The sequence below is a fragment of the Condylostylus longicornis genome, unplaced genomic scaffold (assembly GCF_029603195.1).
Source record: "Condylostylus longicornis isolate FDR11 unplaced genomic scaffold, ASM2960319v2 ptg000044l, whole genome shotgun sequence".
Classification (NCBI taxonomy): Eukaryota; Metazoa; Arthropoda; class Insecta; order Diptera; family Dolichopodidae; genus Condylostylus; species Condylostylus longicornis.
Window position 1 is genome coordinate 9,771,791 of NW_026578013.1, and position 23,861 is coordinate 9,795,651.

At 21.3% G+C, this 23,861-nt stretch overlaps 2 protein-coding genes across 3 annotated transcripts; both read right to left on the reverse strand.

Moving 5' to 3' along the window:
• Nucleotides 1-936: 936 nt before the first annotated feature.
• LOC129610147 (uncharacterized) lies at nucleotides 937-16,104 on the reverse strand. 2 transcript variants are annotated; one of them, XM_055522550.1, is made up of 6 exons: nucleotides 15,925-16,104; nucleotides 5,885-6,020; nucleotides 3,175-3,400; nucleotides 2,681-2,860; nucleotides 2,418-2,483; nucleotides 937-2,327 (listed from the first exon to the last, which is right to left on the reverse strand). In XM_055522550.1, exons 2-6 carry the CDS (start codon nucleotides 5,998-6,000, stop codon nucleotides 2,046-2,048), a joined length of 870 nt encoding a protein of 289 aa, XP_055378525.1. In that variant the 5' UTR covers nucleotides 6,001-6,020; nucleotides 15,925-16,104; the 3' UTR covers nucleotides 937-2,045. The 2 variants fall into 2 exon arrangements, with proteins under 2 accessions (XP_055378525.1, XP_055378524.1); XM_055522549.1 differs by having other exon boundaries at nucleotides 2,681-2,866.
• Nucleotides 16,105-22,111: 6,007 nt separating this feature from the next.
• Nucleotides 22,112-23,223, reverse strand: LOC129610424 (uncharacterized). The gene is made up of 3 exons (XM_055522992.1): nucleotides 23,128-23,223; nucleotides 22,446-22,599; nucleotides 22,112-22,380 (listed from the first exon to the last, which is right to left on the reverse strand). The coding sequence occupies exons 2-3, from the start codon at nucleotides 22,579-22,581 to the stop codon at nucleotides 22,112-22,114; spliced, it is 405 nt and encodes a 134-aa protein (XP_055378967.1). The 5' UTR covers nucleotides 22,582-22,599; nucleotides 23,128-23,223.
• Nucleotides 23,224-23,861: the final 638 nt, after the last annotated feature.

Genomic DNA, 23,861 nt, shown 5'->3' on the forward strand with positions numbered 1-23,861 from the left:
TAAACTCATGTAAACCAATACTCTACCATATTTATGATAACAAGTTTGGTTAGTCTAGTGGCTAGACTCTAGCCAAATGCTTTTAAGATTATTATATGGATGTGACACTTGGACAGACAGATGAAGAGGCTTAAAAAAAACGACCCAGAACTCAAAACTGATCTAAAACAGGTATAAATATATACATTTATATTATGTCAAAGAATATACATACATAGAAAAATTTTGTGCAAAACTATATATCAATATAAGAATATACATACATAGTTTTGCGCAAAAGAAACGGAAAGTTTTACAAAATACAGGTTTGTTATATGTACTAGTGTATACGGGGTGTTTCGCATAAGGTGGCAAGTAATTTCAGTTATGATTCTTTCATCACTTTCCAGCAAAAAATTCTACGGGTGCAGATATACTCGTTTTCGAGCTACAGCCTGTTGAGAAAAACAAGTACCGGACTTTTCCTGCATATAAATAAATACTTACAGCATCGGTACCATACAACATAGAGTTATCATTAAGAGCTTGTTTGACATAATTTTCAAAATTAATTCCCATAATTTTCGAAATTGAAGGTCAGAATTTTTCGTTGCTCGAAAACTATGTCAGTCGCTCGTCAAAGTCAGAATTTTTGTTTTTTTTTTTTTAAATTTTTTTTACAAAACTCGAAATTTCTCCAAAATTTTTATATATTTTTTTCTTGTGAAAAATACGCTATATTTGTTTTTATAAACAAATTTTGCTAGCCCTCAATACTACTAATTGCAAAAAAGAAGTTTTTCCTTGATATTAAAGAATTTTAACTTTAAGTGATAAATAAACGTCATATAGTTAATTCAGGTTGTTAATTTTTAACTGTTAAGCGTATTTTTAACAAAAGAAAAACCAAAAATGACAAATTTATTGCAAATCCAACTCAGTAAAAAATACACTCAATTGTAGTCAACAAACCTTTATTGGCATTCTTTTTTCCTCTTACACAATTTCGTTACATAAATATTTTGCTTAGCTTTCACATAATTGTGTTCAGAGAAAGTTTTACACGTTTTGTTCTTTTTGTTTGTAATATATATATATATATTTTTTTGGTTTATAATTTAGAATTAGATATCAACAATAATCATTACAATATTTTTTTTTAATTATAATAATATATAAAAAGAGACACAGAAGAAAACTTAACTATATATTTTTAAAATAAAATAAATTTAAATAAAAAAAATAAATAATTTTTTAATGTACAAAATTTGTGTTTTGTTTCATACTCATTATATAATTTGTTTTTTTTGTTATAATTTATAATAGAAGGTGTTGTTTAAAGATCATTAATTTTTCTCTTATATTGATAATTAATTTTATATGAGATTATAATAGTACGTTTGTGTTAATAAAACAGTGAGCACTCAAATTACAACTTAATTGTGCGATAAGTGTTATTTGGGTTCTCTCTGTTCGATGTTCTATCATAATAAATACATATTACAATCTTTTCTTTTTTTTTTAATGTTTTGGAATTTTTTGATGTTAACTCAACAAATTTTAAATTAATTTTACATTTTTATGACGGTAGATTTTAATCGTCGAAGCATACAATTATTTCTTTTTAATTCTATTTAAAATCTACATAATTAATTCAGATTTTTCATTTTAATTAAAAACCTAGGAAATTTTTATATTTGTGCAAAAATTTTACATAAAGGACTAAAACATATTTTTTTTTCTTTTTTTTTTGTATTCTATAATGACAATGATGATGACACTTTTGTTTTGGTGCTTTTTTATTTATTTTAAAAATATTTGGAAAATAATTTTAAAATATTTTCAGTATTGATCAATGGTCGACAAAAAAAGAAAAATACGATAAAATATTGCATATTAAGTAAATAAGAATTACTACAGGATTTGAACAATCTCTCTCTCAGGTAAATATTGTTTATAAATTTATTTTATTATTTAAAATTAAAAGAAAATTATGTTTCTTTTTTTATTTAATTCGTTTTGATATATTTGTTTTTATGTTTTTTATGCTTTTTTTTATTATTGTTTTAGAAAGAAATTGCTTCCTTTTTAATAGATTCAATATCATTTTCAGCCATAAAATTTCTTAAACGTGCTGAACGTGCTTCATGATTATGAAGTTTTTCTTGTCTGTTCATAATATCCGTTTCAAGATTAGCTAAACGGGTTTTAGTTTCTTGAGCTCGTTTTGCAGCTGCTGATGATGTTGCTGATTCATCGCTTGTAATTACAGTTTTACGGAAACTTTGTAAAACTGAACGTCTTGTTGAATCGAGTTCTCCAGATTCATCGCCTAATCTATCAATTAACTGAAAAATAAATGAAATATTCCATTATATTATATTCATATGTAAAAATTAGAATAATGTTAAAAAAAGAATAAAAGTTGTATAATATACCTTTCTAGTTCTGCTCTTGAATTCTGGTTCGAATTCGGAATCAACATCAGCAATTCCGGAGACCAACTACAATCAATAAAAAGTTGAAAAATTTTAAATTTAAACTCAAATTTCAAATTGAAAAAATAATGCAAAAATATTAAAACATTAACAAATATTAAAACATTTTAGTAACGCTCAATGTTAAATTTGAAAAAAATTTAAAGAATTAAATTTATTTCTATTTTAAAATCTATATATATTATATATATATATATATTTACCTTAATGCCACGTGATTTAATGCCATAGTCTTCTTCGCCACTCTTATTGATTTGCATTAATTTTTCACCCAAATCTATATTTGCTCTACGTTTGATTGTACTGAATGAATCATCTAAATCCAAATCATCGATTAATGATCTCATGTTTTGTCTGTTAGCACGAATACGGCTAAGGGAAGACTGGATCTGGATATATTAATTTAAATATTGTAGGAAATAACAAAAAATTTAAAGTGATAAGAAAAAAGTAATTAAAGCTTTTTATTTAATTAATTTTTCCTCAAGAAAAAAAAATTAATTTCAATTTCGATAATATAAACAATCTGTTATATTTACATAGCCTTAATTACTTTTGTTATCACTTATTGAATTTAAATTACTTTTACTAATATTCAATTAATATTTAAATTCTTTATTAATTTTTTATTAACAAACGCAGGATTTTCACACAGAAATTAATCAATATATTATATGAAATAAAAACTTGAACTTACTTCTTCTCCTAATTCTTCACCGTCAAGGTATGCGGATGCATTAGCAATGGCACGCTGTTGAGAGCGTCCAACAATATGACCCCTTGAATCGAATAATGATGGTTCTTCTGTGATAGCACGATGAGCTCTAGATCTAGCATCTTGTAATTCTGCATCTAAATTACTATCAAGATCAAATTTTATACGTGATGGTGTATGTGTAGAAGACACTGCTGGTGATGAAGTTCTAAAATTAAATTTTTAAAAACATTGTTCTAATATCATGGGTTTTTTTCACGGATAACAAAAATTTTTTCTTAATTTTTCATTTTTAATTTCTTTTTCTGTTCATTTGTTTTTTGATTAACAATGTTTTTAGTAAGGATTTATTTTATAATTGTAATATAAGTATTACATAAGACAAAAAGAGGTTGAGGAGTCATATAATATATAAATGTAATAGGATAAGTAATTAAACGGAAGAAATAATAAGAAAACTACATTTATAACATTACACACATAAAAAAATTTAATTTATTAAAATCATAACAGAAACGTCTCATAACCTCCAAAACTTTTCTATATTTATTTTTACTTTCACACGATTATACTAAATTACTTTATTAATTCCTTAATCTTTCAATAAAAGTTTTTACAAAAACGAAACACAAATTCTATATAAAAAAAAGATTTCATACAAATTAACCAAAATGAAATATTCTTAACGAATAATAAATTTAATACAAAATAATTTTTACATTAATCAATATTATTATAAGTTTTTGTTTAAAAATTGAAAAAAAAATGTTACAAGGCCATTAAAAACAAAAGTTTTTTGCATTCAAAAATAATTTATTTTTCTTAAAATTGAAATTTTCAAATAAATTAAGATTATATGCAGACCTTGGAATTAACAAAATAATCTGTGCTAATACACTAAAGAGCATTTATCAAAACTTGAACACGTATTGCACATATACGTACATTATATATGCATCCTCACCTCTATTGTATTTATGTATTTATAAATATTATGTGTTGTTATAACAATTAAAATTAATTTTTTTTTTAAATTCAAATTTTCATTTTAATTTTATACCCAATTATTTCTTATGTTTTTAATTTTTAGAACAATTCAATTTTTGTTAATCATTCAAGTACAATACAATGTTAATTTACAAAATATTAGTTTTTAAAATTTTTTATTAAATTTTTTTAATACAAATCTTTTCTCACCTTTCGAATAATTATAATTTATAATTTAGTATATCTAATTTAATTATTTTATTAATATTTGAATTTTATTTCAAGTAAATTAGAAATTAAATTTAAAAATATCAATTTTCAGAGTTCTATATTAAAAACAAAAATGTGAAATGATCCTACAGTAAAAAATTTTATCAATAGTCGTAAAAACATTTTAGATAAGAATAAATAAGTTAATTAAATAATGGGAAATTAATCTATTTGAAAGTCATTCTGAATCTGTCTACTGAAAAACATTTATTTGCAAAAAATTCCCATGTGAGTAAATAACAAAATAACGTAACAAAATAACGTAAAGTAAAAATAGTTTACTTTCACACATTGGACATATTTAGAAATTTTGGCTCTAACTTTTCAAAAGTAAGACTATTATTGAACAATTAATAAAGTAGAATATTATTTTTTTAATAAATAAAAATTTGATGGTCGCTATGCATGAGGGATACATGGTACAGGGGTACAAAACTAATAATTAATTAAATTTCAAATTTTAGTAATTTATCTAAAAGTATTTTTCTTTGTCAGTACATACTACTAAGATATAATAAAAGTTTTAAAAGAAAAGTAAAGGTAAGATTTGGATTTTTAATATCCTTGGAATGGGAATTATAGAAATACTGCACAATTCCAACGTATAACACCGTCCGGTATTTAAATAAAAATTGTTATACTTATTAAATATGCATGTTGGTATATGAAAAATGAAATTTTAATAAAGCGATACTCAGCTTTTTTGTTTTTTTTTTTTATTTTTATTTTTCTCAATATTATAAATTTATATTTTCTACTGTTGTTTTATTTTTACAATATTGTATTTTTAAAATTCTTATATAATTTGTAATATATATGCAAATAGCAAAACAATACATTTCATAAGCAAAGCATTTCTATTTCAATTTTCTAAATATGGTCGAAAAACAAAAAAAAAAAAAAATTTTTAATTTTGTATTTTCATTCATTCTAATATTAACTGTCTACTCTAAATACACGTTACTAGAAATCTAATTATTTTATTTTATTTAATTATACAAAAACAAAAAATAAAATTGTTGGTTTTTGTTGTGTTTTTAATGTCATGCATATTGCAATTTGTATATTAATTTAATTACTGTTTTGTATTTATATATATATATATGTAAATATTTCGTTATAATATTATATTTTAATAATAATATCTGTGTTATCCTGGTTCAAAGGATCACAATTTAAATCAATCCAGCAATGAGACTGTGCATTTTTGATCTAGCATTTTGTACTCTGGCATCGTTGCCAAATAAAGATTTATATGTAAAGCTAGAACCATAAAATAATCATAACAAAAAAAAATAGTTGGGGATAAAAATGAAGGGAAAAAACATTCAAAAAAAAAAAATATTTACAATAAAACGAAAAAACAAAAAAAAAACCTTTTGGGTTTATTTTTTCGGTTTTTCTACTTTTTTGTTTTTCTTTTGTGTATTCTTACCTGCCTAAGCGCCTTTTATCTAAGTCATCTAAAGCTGGCTTGTAATAACTTTCGCCGGCTCTGTAGGCAGCATCATAGAGACGAGTTCTTCTTGGGCGGTTGAAACGTGAAGACATTTTTTTAAATTATATGTGTGCTATAATAAAATTAAAATTGAAAAAATTCCAAATGAATAAGAAGTTAAAAATTAAAACATTAAAAATTTTTATATTCAATTTTTTATAAAGCTACATGAGATATTTGCCTTTTGTCATAGTTCTAAATATAAATTAGAATGTCAAATTAAAAGATTCATTGACTTATTTTATTAAATTTTTTAATTTTCGTCAAATTTATACACATTTATACATGTATTTTAGCATACACGCACATTCAAATATAAAATGTTTATGAATTTTATTTTGAACTTGAAAGTATATTATGTATACATAAGTGTTATATTTGTTTAATAATAAATATTTATATCTTTTACATACATACATAAAATAAATAAAATTTTCGAAATAAGAATATAATTCCTAATACACTAAATGGGTTTTACGTAATGAATTCTAAATTTTTAAAAACTTGTACCTATATGACATATACGTAATTTAACGTATTCTAAAAACGACATTTGATATTTTATTAGAAAAAACTTCTATTACAAAAATCATTACTGTTTAATAATAGCAGAAGGATATAAGCGTTGCTATCAAGTCGACAGCAAAAATTCGACAATTTTTTTTATACATTACTCGTAATATTTATATGGTTATGCATGTAAATTTCAACGACCCTTATATCAAATTATTTCTGTTATATAAAAAATAATGTCAACAATGACAGAAAAATCAGTAAAAGTTCGCTATGCCCGCAAAAAGTTTTTGAAATGAAGAATTACTTTAATTATTGCATTCAATTTAATATTCATTTCAAAAGAGGTTTTTTTATTAAATTTAAAAATTAAGTACAGATTTGTAAATTTCATTAAATTAAACTTTTTATTATTAAATGCCAAATTTTATTCATTTAAATTTCTATAATTTTATTATAATATTTTAATTTATATGTCATTCTTTGTTTATGAAAGACAAAATTAATTCGTTAATATTTCTTTTCTATTTATTATTAAAACTGTCAAAAAACCAACAAATGTCATTTCTTAAATTTATGGTTCATTATTCTTAAAGCGCAGAGAGGAAAAAAAAAAAATCAAAATCATAAATCATCCTGAAATATGTAAGTATTTTTGAAACTTTCAGTTATTAGAATAGTGATGACATTTCCTGACAAATTTAGATTGAACTTGTTTTAAATTAATTCAGGTTAATAGTTAAAATTATAGTCTTAAAAATACAAAAATTCCAAAAAATAAATTTTATAATATAATGTGTTCAATTTACTTTTATATAATATGATAAAATATTTTAAATCTTGATCTAACTTAACAAAAACCAAAAAAAGAACTCCAGTTCTTTCAAAAATAGAACTTGTTTTTTAAATAATACAAAAATATACAAAAAAGAAATTACTAAGACTTATTGTATCCGTTCTATCTATCTAATCTTATTTTGTTAAAATATAAAAAAAAACTCATATTTTTTATGGCACCTATACAGTAAAAATGTTATGAAAGAAATAATTTTAATTTCATTTTTTAAAAACAATACATATACATAATTATATGAATATATGTAAATATATATGTATATTTTTTGTAATATTTTACTTAAATAAGAGACATTTAAGAAACACATTCACAATGGCTTTCTTGTTTTTTTCAAAAAATCATATTCTCGAGAAATAATATAAATAAAAGACAATGAAAAAAAAATTAAAATAAAGTTTTCAACCACAAAACAAAAAAAAGAATAATATCGTTGAAAACGTTGGCCAAAAGCGTGGGTGAATATTGTTACCTCAAGAAAATAAAAAAAAAAATTCCCAAAATGCTGCTGCTTATTTCTTTTCAAAAATTCTATTTTTATGTTCCATATAACAAGCGTGTATAAATGATATTTTACATGCATATTATATATACATAAACATACGCGTATATATTATAATACAAATAGGAATACACCGTAAAAAGGATAGCGAATTTTAAATTCAAACTACTAATACAATGATATTATATGTATGTACATTTATATAAGTATATATAGTATTAATATCTACGCACAATATTAAATGAAGATAATAGGTCTGAAAAATTTTGAAAATCTAAAATGAAAAAAAGAAGAAAACTTTTTTTAAGTAAATTAACCTGACGAAAATTGACATTCGTCAGCTACTTTACAAAAATAACATTAAATAATAATAATATGAAAATTATTGTAATTGCAACCTATTTCTTTATTATGCCAATTATTTCTAATCCGGTCAATATTTACAAAAAAAAATTTATGTTTGTATTACTATATATATTTACACTAATTAGAAATTTTATATATATATGTGTCTACAGGTTTCTTACTTATTTTGAGTTTAAATTGCAATTTTTAAAAAAAGTTTCCAATTACATAATTTCTTCAAAAAACAAATTCTTATAATTAAAAAAAAAATTAAATATAAAAATTGGGATTGTCATTGATGACTGTTATGTAGCACTACTATCGCAATTAATTAAATTTATGAAATTCACAATGGCGTTTCTTCAAAAATTTTCTATATATTATGCTTATGCACGTATTATGCACAATGGTAGTTGTAGCATTTGTGACTCGTAAAAAAAAAGTTAAATTGTACCAGAATTATTTTCATATGAAAGGTTTTCCTTTCACAAAATAAAATTTCAAATAAAACTTTTTTGGAATTTTTAAACACTAATATAAGGTTTAGTTAATGTCAAGTCATTATTTAATTGCAATTATTGACATTATATTTGACATATTTAAAATTTGACATTCGTTTAGCACTTGATTAATTCAATATGAAATTAAAGACTTGTAGAATAATTTTTGTAATCTCAATGGATATTTAAACATAAAAGGAGATAACTATAAATATTTATATTGATAACATTAAAAAGGGAAAATGAAAATTTAAATGAAAAACTTGTTAATTTCGTTATTTTATCGACATTTCTATATTTAAAAACAATTTATATTTATTTAATGATAAATATTTTAACTTTTCTCTCTTAACATATTACAGAATCATTTTAAAATTTAAAAACATGTACACACAAACTTATATATACATGCAATTTCATAAAATATGATTATTTTGATAGTGTTATACATTGTACATACTGGGAAAGTCAATAAACTTTTTGAGTTACCTTTAACTTTCTCAAATTTTCAATATTCTTTGTAATACAAATTCATAAATTATTTTTTTGTTTAATATTTTAATATCTTCCAAAGAAAAATTAATTACCAATAATATGTAAAATTTTAGCAATAATATTTTTGCATTAATATGTTAATGTAGATATGTATGTAGATACATATATAGCTTTTTTATTAATAAAATTTCCGCCTCATAAATGTTAAAGATCTTATTTAAAATAATTTCAAATTGAAAATTTTCCAATATATATTAAATTTTTATAATAATTTGTTTATGCATTATTGGAAAGTACATATATGAAAAAAAATATTTTCTTTTAAAATTTAAAAATGTTTAAATTTATTGCCAAGGTTATATGAAACAAAAATATTAAAAATAAATTAAAAGCAAAAAAAAACAAAAACTAGCTATAAAAAAAATAAATTAAAAATTACCATATTATTTACAAATTTGTAAATATTTATAAAACTATAAATTTGGAAGCACACTGAAATCATTTGTAAACAATAAAAACTTTATTTTTAAAAATATTTTTTTAATAAAATTTGCAATATCGAAAAATTTAAAATATATTTTAAAATTTTATGGATTATTGAATCAGTTATTGTTCAAATTTTAAAATTTCATACCTTATTAAAAATGCTATGATTATGTGCATTTAAAATTATTCAACAATATTAAAATTATACAAATTATATAATATTATTTCAAAGGACAGCATTTTCTATAATTATTATATAGGAAAACTACAAAATAATTTACTCTATCATTGCATTGATTAAATTTTAATTTTATGAGTAAACGAGAGTTAAATAATGCATACATATATGTACATACATTACGAGTACAATAAAAATAATATTTTCGAAACCCTGAACTAAAAAAAAAAATTAAATGGAAATTTTTATATGCTAAATCTAATAGTCATGCATCATGCGTTAAAATAACAAAAGAATTAGATTTGAAATTACCGTTTATTATCTAACATGAACTTGAAATCTTAGATAATCTTAATGTTTATTCAAATTTTATTTTTATGAAAATGCATTTCAAAAATTACAATTATAATTAATTACAACATAAATTTCTAGTTTTATTAAATTTTTTTTAATTATATATATGCATATATTTAATTTCTTTTATAATAACATTAAGAATTTATAATTTTTTTGTTTATTTTATCAAATGAATTTAATTAAGTGTATATTCTAAAAAAAAAATTTGCAAAAATTATTATATTTTTTTCTCATCATAGATACTTATTTATTATAAGTATAAGAAATTCTTAAAATTTTCTGTAAATTAGAATAAGATTTTGTAGTATAAAGCGTAAAATAACAGCAAAAAATTTTCTTTCTACACCCTATAATTAGGTCAATGGTATGCTTAATATGTACAATGTGCCAAATATTAAATTTAAAACAAAATCATAAAAATATTTTAATTAAAATTTATTTTGTTGCTATTTTATTTATTCAAAATATCAAGATATAAGTAAATTACTAAGCATTAAAAGTCTATATTTAATACGAAAATAAATTATAATATTTTAAGTATCAATATTCTTATATACACATAATTATATTTGATATTTTATAATTTCGATCAAATCTCTTTAATTTTTGAAAATTAATTAAATAATTTTACCAGGTGAATTTAGAAAATTATTGTGAAAAACCAAAATAGTTTTCATTCTATTAAACTTTGTATACAGTTTTTATTTTAGAAAATAATTGAAAGATATATAAATTAGATGATTCGTATTATTTTTAAAAAGAATTCTACTATAAATATATGCATTAAACTATAAAGTAGCTCATTAAATGAACCTACACAATTAAATAGTATATATGTACATTATAACGGGTATATTTTTTAACCATTTAGTTTTTAAAATTAAAGAAAAAATTAAAACAAAACTTGATTATTAAATAAAATTTAATATTAAGACATTTCTTGCATATTTTGACAGGAATAATTTCATACTTAATATTTTCCAAAGTTGCAAGTACTTCTAAATATAAACAAGACATATAAATATCTTGTTTATTTCATAAATGTCAAATAGTAAAATGCAAGACACCAATATTGAGTAAGCCAACACTTAAATTGAATAGCTCACACCAAAATCAATTATAATTAATTATTGATAAACATTAATAATTTGTATCTGTCCACAGTAGCAAGCAAACCTAAATCGATTTGACATTAACAACAAAATAATATTGCTAGCTACGAATGTGAATAGAGAAAATTATAAAAACAAACAGAAACAAAAATCACCCTTTATTTTATTTGAATAGTAAAAAAAATTTTATATATCAGAGAAATAAATTTTTATATTTTATTTAATATTTCGTAAATTTGATGTTTTTATTATAGTTCTAAGTATTTATATTATACAAAAGTCCATAATCCAATGGAATTAATTCTGATATTTTAACTTTTCTTTATATTAATCATTTATTGAAAATCCATGTATAATAAATTAAATACAAATATTTTTCAGTATTGTTGATTCGTCCCATACGAACCATGCCTTATCAATTACATAATCAATATAAAAATTTAATGTATATAAGTATTATTTAAAACCTAAGGCTCGCCATTTAAATCAGATGATTGTAAAATGAAAAACTTTTGTTGAAAAAACATAAATAATATTATGTATTATGTAAAAATATTGTGTAAAAAAATATTAAATATAAATTTAAATATTTTTTTTTCGATAAATCCATATAATCCATATTATTATAAAACGATAAATTTTTAATGATGACCTTGGACTACAATAATATTATGTACAATATTTTTCGGAAGAAAATTTTTCTCTTTACATATACTTGAATAAAAATACTCACATATTTTATTTCTAAAGAAGTTCTAAGAAGTTGAAAAATACTACAATATATCCCATATATACATATATAAATACATATATATTCAACAGGTTACCACCTGCTCTTAATCCTCTCCCAAAAGTAAAAAAATATTATAATCTTTCTAGCACATAATTTTCTATCCAGTTATTTGTAAACATAATCTCTTTTAGAACTAATACATTAACATAAAAATAATCTTAATGCATATACATACAATATAATAATATATTTATCATACATAATTATTGATAAGTATATAATTATAATCTTTGTATATGAAAATAAATTATTATGTATAAAATTTAAAAATAAAATATTGAAAATTTACATTTATCACACCACAATGTTGAAAACATAATTTGAGAAATAAAAAAATATTTCTTTCTCCCTGTATACAATAATGACAATTTAATGATCGAGCAACTGAGCAATAATAATAATAATATAAATACGAGATACATGTGTGTTATGTTTCTAAATTATTTTTAGAAATTAAGAAAATTAAAACAAAAAAAAATATAAAATAAATTTTTGAAAAAAACTAAATAAAAAAAAATTACTAAATGTATAAATAAAAATTTTATGTGAAAATATTTTTTTTTTATTTTTTTTTTATTATTATAAATGAAAAGTGTCAAAGTTTTTAACCAAATATTCTCTTTTACTCATTTTATTTATTTTCTGCGAGAAAACATTCTTACTTTTTTCAAAAAAAAAAATATAGCACTTACAATATATATATACTTTAACAAATGTATGCATAATATATATGTATATGTAACAATAGATGTACATGAGTATGAAAAATTTTACAGTATATTTTTTATACCTTACACACATTAATTAATTTGTTATTAGTTTGTAATATTATAAATTTCTAGTAATAAATCTAATAAAAATACATAAATACACATTTCGTATGTATGCAAGTATATGCCATCAAAACATTATTTACTACCTGTTTACTTATTTATGTCTAAATACCTTTTGTCAATAAATTAATTTTTGAAATTAATAAATTATAATAAATTTTTTGGTGTAGTTTTAGGTAGGAAGCATTTGAAAAGTTCAAATGACATAAAATTTTTGTGAAATCGCATTAATAAAAATTTAATTTATATATACACCTAATATTTATTGCACATATAAAATTTTAATATAATTTTATAATCTTCAATGGGTTGTTAATTATTTTCTAATATAACAAATATGTTCATAAGTATGATGGTTTTCCTTTTGACATATTTTTAAATTTTTTCCATTAATTTTTCATAATCAAAATTTCGAAATAAACAAGCTGTTTTTGAATATAATACAGACACCCCCTTACTTTAAATTACAATTTTCTTAAATATAAAAGAATGAGCTTCATATGTCAAACAGCCTAGAACTATATAAAACATAAAATATAAAAGTGAATAGCATTTACATTTTCCAAAATTTTCTACCAATTGGTGTATTTATTCAGACCGTTTAAGTTCTACTAACATCCACCACACATTTATATTTTTATGAAATAAGGAAAAATTCACTAAAATTTTGGAAATTGATTTGAATTCAGCATGGAAAGCCGTTAGTATATTGAAGTTTAAATGCTCCTTTTTTACACATGTAACCTTTGTTTATTATTAAAGCTTACGCCTTAATTGAAATGTCTTTAGCAGAATATTAAATGTCAAAATACGAACAATAAATTAAATCATATTGTATGAAAAATATCATACAACTAGCACAAGAGGTTCATATTTTGAGGTATAAGGTAAAATAAGTTCCACGCTTGGAATATTTGCATACTAATTTAACACAAAATGCCATAATCTGCTGAAAAAGTGACAGGTAATATATTTTTTTAATTTTATTTATATTCTTATGAAAACAGAATTTATTTTATAGAAAAATAGGTATTAGGTGAAAAAATATACCCGGGAGGTGCATAGAACAAATGTCGTATTTTATTTTTTACTCATATGAGTACACCATGATGCACTTCTTTTCTAAAAATAAAAACAAGGAATTAAAATCTTTAAATTCTTTGGCTATCTACGTATAATTAGTACAGAGACAAATAAAATTATATATGAAAAGTGGTTATAAGTTTTTGTATACTTTTATGAAAATGAGATCATGAAAAATAACTTCAAAAGAATGAAAATAAAGTGCGAAACACAAAAAAAAAATTATATGTCATGTTAACCGTTTATTTGTATTTATTTATTTATTTATTTATTTATACATACGGGGATGTATGTATGTGTGTATTTTTTTCAGAAACAACTAAAATATAATATTATTAACGTTGAAATTTTATTGAGTGGGATAAATTATTTTAAAATAAATAATAAATTATTTTCAAGAAAAATATATTTTCGTATATAAAATATTTTAAAAGTTCATATTATTAAAAAAATTTTAAAATTGAGGTGTTTTAGTTTAATTTTCTAAAATATTTTAAATTTTTATTAGATTACAAGACGGTAGCTGTATATTTCAATAATTAAATATTGGATTTATGCCGAATTTTAAAATTTTTAAATAGTCATTTTAATTATTATCTGTGAAATTAATTCTGTATATATATAATAAAATATTATAGAAATTAAATTGAAATTTTCAATGAATAATATAGTTAGCATAAAGATGCGTATTTGTATGAATAATACTGACATTGTAAAGGAGTAACTCATTACATTCGAAGAGCACAAAACATTAAGAAATTTATTTAAAAACAAACTCAAAAATATTTGCATTTTTCTCTAATACAATTTTTATTCCATTGTAAAGAATTTAAAAAAAATTGCATACTTCACGGATCTGCATATTTCACAAAGTAAAAAATTAGAAAAAATAAAATTATACTTTAAAAGTGATTTAATTTGCAAAAATTTTAATATTTATAATAATTTTGTTTAGCGATTAAATTTCTAAATATTAAAATTATTATAAATTTATAATAACTCCATACTTAAAAATTAAAGTGATTTCAAACGGTTCATGTAAAATTTTGTTAGTTAAATGGTATAAATATAATTGAAATATGACAATATAAAATATAAAAATTATGTTCTGAAAATGAATATTAGTTGCTAAAAATTAATCATTAGCATGCGTTAAAAACCGTATACATTTTATTATATTCTAAAATAGTCTAAATTTTTATATATTTATGAATATATTGAGTGTCGAATACTTATTGTAGATAATATAATAATATAAAAAATAAGCAAGAATCTAATTAAAATTAAATTTTATTATATATCATCATTTATAATTTAAAAAATGAACGAAAATTAATTAATTTTTATTAAATATTTTCAAATTGAAAAAAAAAAAACACATCCAACCAATTACAAAAGCTCTAATATAACAGTTCATATCAAATTTCACGCAATCATTAAACCATACATAAAAGTTCTTTGTTTCGGAAAATTTATTGAAAATTATATAACATTCATACATTTATTGAAAAATCTTCATATATACGCATATAGCATTTCCTTATATAATATTCATCTTATATATTCAATATATTAAAAATATATATATACATAAATATTTTTTGCTTTAATTTCACCAAAATATATTTCAAGAGAGTGTTCATACTATTTTGTTATTATATCTTAAAAATTTATCTATTTTTAAAATAAAACACCTTTTATTCCAGGTAAATTAAAATTTAAGTTCATATTATTCAATTTAAATTTAGCTCACAAAAAAACGAAAAAAAAAAAAATAAAACTTTTATATTACTCATTTTGGTTTTTTATTTTTTGTATTATTTTAATTATAATTTTAAAATAATTATTATTAAAATATAACCATTATTATAATATAATATATATATGTAAAATATATAGTAAACACACACGCATATATTATACCCACCTTATTACAAAAATTTAAAAAAAAAACTTAATTATTTCGTTTTTAAAATAAAAAATTTAAAGAATAAAAAAAAATTCTTTAGCTAAAATCGAAAAAAAAATTTTTTTTTTGTTTTTTTTTTATTTTTGATTTCGCACTTAAGATAACTACAACTACCCGCTTCAGAACGAATACTAAAACTTTTGTGAAAATTTATTTTCCAATTGGAAATATGAAAATCTCACAGATCAGGGAATTTTTTCTTTGTTTTTTAATTTTGTTATATTGTAATTTTTTATTATGATTTTTTCTTTTGTTCTTCTTCATCATAATGTACATATATCCATTTCGCAATATATACACACTTTTGTACACGTATTTTTTTTATAAGAAAATATTTGTATATTTATATAATTAATTTTATATATGTATGTGTACATTGTTTCATTATACAAATACATAATTATATATGAATGCTATTTAAAAATTTTGAAAATTTTTTGCGAATATTCTAGCTATTAATTATGTTCGATTCATAAAAAAAATAGGATCAATTTAGATTTTCAATTGGTCATATAATAATCTATATATATATTATTATATATATTAAGTTTTCAAAAACAGGAAGATAATGTGGTAGACATTCATATATATATGTATCATATAATTGCGAGCAAAGGTTAATGGTCTTCCATACTTATCATTAAAATATATGAAAGAAATATCACCTAATTTCCATGATTTATTTTGAAAAACACTGAAATAAACAGTCAGTTGAAAAAAAATTAAGTATATATATATAAAAATTTTGTAGGTCGAAACTAACTTGAAAATCGTATTAATTTTTGTCATAATTCTCATAAAATTTTCATCTCATAATTCTTAATATAAAATATCATTAATGTTTATATTTCTGTCACCCTACCAAAATTTGAAGCTTCAACAAATAATTGAAAAATTAATTTGAATTTTCATTTTGGAAATAATTGGAAGAATTAAGTAGGAAGAAAATTTAAAAAGTGAAATTTCTAAATAAATTTATTTACAAAAAGTTTCCTTTAATTTTATAAAATTTTAAGATTCCACTTACACATTAAGAAATTCTAACCATAAATTCTATCGAAATCTAATTCTTTCGAAATTACTCCGCTTTTGAAAAAAAAATATTTAATATTCATTTAATTATTACTTTAATTTTATAACCAAAATAAGTAATTAGACTTATAGTATTTTTCGTAAAATGATTTGGTCTTCATGCATCCAATATCATTAGATATCCAATTATAAACTTTGGATGAAAATTTCAACGTAAGTTTCCAATATTTACAAGAAAAAACTTATATGTTTATTCAAATATGAAAATGAGTGTCGAAAATATTTATAAAAATTTTCTCACATTTTTATATTAAAAAAAAATTTTGCATTTCTTCTTTTTCCATTTTAATGTTTTTTTTTTTTATTTTCTTGTGAAGGTGATATTATTGACTATCACTACTATACTGACTATTTATATACCTTATATTTCATTATTTAATTTTACGATTTTTTATTTTATTTTTTTTTTCTATTTTTTAAATTTTCATTCAAACTATTTGCGTTGAATTAACTTAAAAAAAGAAATATATATGTATGTACGAATAAAAAAAATTTTTAATGGAAAAAAAAAATACGTTGGCTTAGATGTCTCAATATATTATTTTTAAATTAGTATATCAAAAAAATATATGTATACTAGCAATACTAACAGTATAAGCTAGTCTACGTATAGTGGTATAGATAAAATAAATATATACGCATATACACACAAAATAAATACTATAATTAATAAAAATATTAAGAAAATTATTCCCTTTTCGAAAATTTAAGGATTCTTAAAATTGCTTTGATGAAAATATTCCACTATTTATCAATTTTAAAATATAAATCAGATTTACACATAATTTGGATTTAAAATATGAAAGCATTTTAGAAATTTTATTAAAAATATTAAAATATGTTAGGCTGTTAACTTCATTATCGAATTCAGGTTTTTCTATAATAATTTATCTTTAATAATCTTATACCAAATCCCAAAAATATTACGTGTAAATTAATGCAACTGTATTTGTAATACTCCATAGAAGTATTAATTTACTTAAAAAGTTCACTATCTATATGGTAATTTTCGTTAGCTCAGATGTACGACGGAAGTTCTTATTTAAATCTTAAAGTCTTAAAAATTTCCTTAAAACTTTAAGTACAATTATAATTTTCGAATAAGCTAATTTTGAAGATTTTGCAGTTTGGATTTATCGAACGTGCTTTATATTAAGACCTAAGTTAAAACTAAATTACCGAAATTCCATTATTTGTAAAACTAGCTTTTTTAACTGATATATACAAAACGTAAATTCTGTCTAATAAGAATTTTATTAGTTATAGTAGGACTTATGAGGAAGAACGTCTATTCCACATTTCAAAAATTTTGAAATAATTTAGAAAACAAACCCAAAACTAATTATTCTCTACTATATTCTTCACAAATATGGAAACTGTAAATTAAAAGAAAGATACTTTATTTTCCAAAATATGACAGTGCAATTACTTGTAGTATGAATTTGATATAGGTTTTTTCTATTAAATTCAAGGTATGTATGTTACAATATGATTGATAGAAAGCTTACCTCATAAGCCATCATTATATTGAGAAGTAAAATTTTCTATGCGATTTCTAAACAAGTAGTTTTGTGCAGATACTGCAGATTATTTTCCGTATTCAGAAATAATATATTTTTTTAGTCTCTTATTCAAAATTTGTTTAAATCCAAATTCTGAAAACAAATTACATTTTTAAACCAAAAATTACTATAAAATTTTCTGAATACTATGAAAACGAAAAACTGACAACGGACGCATATTCCAAAAACATTTTATATTTTTATTATAAATAAAAATTACATATTTTCTCCAAATTAAAATAATTATGTGTATAATTTAATATTATTTTATTATCATATAAAACAAATTACTTAACCATGTCATTAAATTCACTAGAATCGCAAAATAACATGAAAATTTTCAAAAACAAATCTAATAAATTTTATACATAATGTATACAATATACTTATATAAAAAAATCAAAAAAGGAAAAAATAAATTAATTTCTGATATTATAAACATTTATAAAAGTGAAATTTTTATTTTGGAATAATGAGTTCATTATAGTTAAATTTTCTTTTTAAATTTTTTTTCTTATAAGAACGTTTAACGTCATCAAAGGATATGACGCTGTAAAAAATATTTTGTATACACACACACAGTTTATTTTTATTTTGTAAATATTTATATATTTATTTTATTTTTTTTAATTTTATATTTTGTATTTTTATTTTTTTATACCAATATTTAACGTCACAATATTATGTTGTTCTTTTCTTCAAGAATAATTGATAAATTATAATTTTATCAAAATTATAATTAGACTTGAATCATTTGAATATGATTTCGCTAAATTTCAAATTAAAGCTAAATTCTAGCTCAATTTCAAATCTTAATTTGATTGAGTCAGTAAAGGTCTGTTCAAGTAAAGCAAGGGTCCTGTTCTTCTTCAATTTTATTAATTATAATGAAAAGATGTACATAATACAGAGCCATCAAGTATTCACTAACATCAAGTGTGTACCTTGAAAAATTAGAGGTATAGGATCTAATAAAAAACCATATTAAGTACATGAATTTTTGTATAAAAATAAATCCATATACATCATCTTCATTAATGGTCATAAAATTTAAAATTTTTTCATGTCTGACAATTTATAAAAATAAAAATATTTTGTACACAAATTTTATCGCGCTTTCGTGAATAATCGCTGTTTTACTTTGTCCGATGACTAAATATTTTGAATGAAAATACCCAATTAAACGGTTGACGCGATCACTGCCCACAAAATTGCTTAATTTTTTTTTATAATTGAAAATCTTATTTTGGTCAAATCGAATAATTTTTTAATAAAGAATTATTTATCATTTAAAAGACAATTTCAATGGCAATTAAAAGCGGTTTAGAGTAATGAAAAGTATCCTGACAATTGGCAAGCAACTGGCATTTATAAGTTGAATTTTGGATTAGTATAGTATTATTACAATTCCTATCTGAGGGGTACTTTTAAACTGAAAAACATGCAAATTGTGCTTAATTCTTTTTAAGCCTATTATTGACTTGCCTTCTTAATCGTTGATTCAACCATTTATTATAATTTTAAAGTGGTGCAATTATTAATTATTTTTTCTATTATAAATGTATCTTTTTAAACGTCGACTTGAAAAAATTTTCAAGATTAGGATTTACTTCTAAATTAAAACACAACTCATAACGTGAACCTTCCTTGAACTCTTATATAACCATACAAAACAATTTGGTTAAGATTGGAAAAAAAGCTTGCAATGAAATATAAACCTGTCCCGATCAAAATATAAAAAGCTGTGACACCTCAAGTGAAGAAATTAAATTAAGAGTCTAAATGCTGAATTTGATATTGAAATCCACGGAGCTCCCTTATGTAATTTCAGAAAAGATGAGCTCTTAAAACGTCAAACATCTGTAAAATAATTTCTTTTTGAAAAATTAATATGATTGACTTCGGATATAATTTTTTTATTTATAACATAATCATTGTTTCCATATTTTAGCGTTAATAATAGTTTGTTTTAAGTACTTAATGGATTAGACCGAGTATTGGTCTAATGATACAACTATGCCGTGTCTTCAACCTTTAAGGTAGTGTGGAGAAGAGTACAAGTCAATAACTTGATAGAAAAGGGTTAAAATAAAGTTGAGTCAAACCAATGGTTTGTACTGTACCACTTTTCCTTCAACAGGTGAAAATACTGCTCTTAAAAACAATCTATGTATAACCACTACATTATTAAAATTATTTTCATTCATATACGAAACTATTGTTAGGATTGCATATATTTAGGATAACCGATTTATGCAGTCTTTGAAATAAAGAAGAAATAAATTTAAAGAGTGATTAACATAATGCCCGATTTCCAGAGTTAATTTTGTGAGTTAAGAAAAATAATTATATTTTTTAATGTCATCGAATTTACCGTTAGCTTTTTGCGTTTATGGAAATTTGAAAAAGCTTGCGGTTTCGGAAATATAAGACGTCAAAAATTCAAATTTTACAAATTTCAAGAGGCAACAACTTGAGAAGGGGTGGAGATGAGAAAAAATATTCTTCTACTGAAACGAACTATTTATTAGTGTCTAAAAGCTGGTAAAATTTCAAACTTGCAAAATTTGAAAAATGCTTATGGTTTCACTGCAATAAATAGTTAAAAAAAGAGCATTTTTAAAGCTTTGTAGTGGTATAACTTGTAGAGGGTGAGGGGGAGATAGGTAAAAATTTTGTTCTACGGAAATAAATTTCTAGTAAAAATCCGTGTATATATGAAATTTTAGCTTTCTATCTTCAAGAGTGTAAACATGTCCACGGACGGACGTACAGAGTAAAACTAATAAGCACTTTTTTTCAAAAAATTTTTAGAAAAGTGCTAAAAACGAAAAATTAGAAACTTCCAATTTTTAACGCAAAATTTTAATAATCATCAGTGATATAGTGTTCCTACATGTATTTAGGAAAACGACATGTGCTACATAACCCTGCTACAGTGTATATATTAGTATAACAATTTTAAAAAAAAGGGTTTTGTCTTCGCAATATTTTCAAAAATTGTTGTTGTCATTGCTATTTTTTGTATAATAATTTGTATGCTATATATGTAATATGTAAATGATGTACATACATACTTGCATACAAGCATTAGACATATTCTGCTATGCTTGTATGTAATAAAGAAAAATTTGTAAAATTTTTAGTTTCCATAAAATCATTTCTTAAATTCAAATGTCGCCAACGAAGTTCTGAGAGTATTTTATTTTAATTTTTATGAAAAATTAATTTAAAAATAAAAACAAGTTAAAGGAATCAATTAATAAACTTCACATGAAATTACGCTGCAAACTCTTACACAAACCGTGTACAATAATAATTTTTAGCATATGGCTCGTCGCTACACCCTGTTTCAACATAAAGAACAATATTTATTATATTTATTTCATGTATGTACGTATGAAATAACTGCAATAAAATAAAAATTACTTATATTTAATTTTATATTATATTACAATTTGTTTTACATAAGAAATTATTAAAATTTTATATTATGATTTTCTTTGCTTTCTTTTCATATGAGTAACTTTTGTGCCGTTAACATTAAGAACGTAACCATATTCAAATGTCGTATCATCGGTAAAATCAAGTAATTCTTGAGAATCTGATGAAAAACTTCTCTCACTTATTGTATTATTGAATAAATCGGCACATCTTTCAAAAGTTGTTAAAACATTTCTTGAAGGATAATTATGCCTTTGTGTTACATAACAATATGTCGCTTGTTTACACACCAATCCTCCACAATGCAATAAATTATCTACAACAGAAACAAAATGTTTTCCTATTAAATACTATTTTGAAAGCTAAAGATTTTATTCAAACCTTGATCTCTGTATATTCTAATGCCATTTAAATCAACTTCATCAGTTAATGGAAACCATGAAGCCATCATAAAACATTGTTGAATAGTTATAAATAAAATTACGATCAGAAAGACAGTATAGCATTTGGGTATCATATTTTATTTTTATATTACCTGAAAATATATAAAAGCAATATAATAAATTAACCAAAACAGTTTATTGTAAATAATATCAAAAGATTTTTAATTAAAAACACTAAACAAACATTTTTATTTCTTAAAAATTTTTATACCATCAATATTTTAATTAAATTTTGTAGCTGAAAATATGAAATTTAAAATATTTTAGTTAAAATTTTCATATAATAATAATTAGAAATTGCGCAGTTTTGAATCAAATCCGGAAAGGGTTAAATTTCATTCCAATTTTTTAATTCATGCAGTAAAATTCCACTTTTGACATCACTTTTATAACAAAATATTTTTTTCAATTCAATACGAATTGTTATCAATACTTTTTACAACATTTTGTCAAAAATTTGTTTCAATTTCAAATGATTTAAAAGTTCATGAGTTTTTTTTTATTGTTTTCTTAATCTGAATTTTTAATAATAATGACCTTAACCTAATTTTAAATGTAATCCCCAGATTTTAAATAACACTTTCTATATATAAGTTACTTGCATTTTAGCATATACTTACTTATTCTTCTGATTTATCAATTAAAAATTATTTCTAATTTATCCAAAAATACTTATGAGAAAAAAAATTATAATATTATTGTAAAAATATTTATATGAAAAATAACAAAATCTTTGCAATATAGCTATTTAAAATGTAAAAAAAAATATATTTTATAATTAATGAAATTCGTTTAAATAAGGTCTTGTCATATCTCAAATTCTTTTGTTACTGATCTTCAAAAAAAAATTTTATATAAAATGAGATTTTTATTATCAGTTTTATTATTGTGCTCTAATAAATGAATTATAAATTGAGTTTAACATTTTATATTACTAGAATTTTAAGTAAAATTCATACATTTTATATAAAATATACTAAAGCATTCGAAATAGCGGAAACATTTTGCTATAATTTTATAGTATGATAGAACAAAATAAACAAAAATAGGTATAATATTTTGGAACAGTCCATTTTAAATTATTTTTAAGCAGATACAAGATGATGTTTATGCCATATATTTTAAATATATTATTCATTATATTCGTATATTCATTTGTAATTTCATCCTATCAATCGAACGAACATTGGTATGATACAGAAAGTGTTCGTTTGATATAGAAAGTGTGTACAGGTATTAAGAAAGATTTGACAAATAAAACTACTGCAGCTAGTTTCTAACCCGCTAGTTTATAACCAAGTAAAACAGAAAACTTTTTATATACAATTGACCATAATTTTAAATAAATATGCGT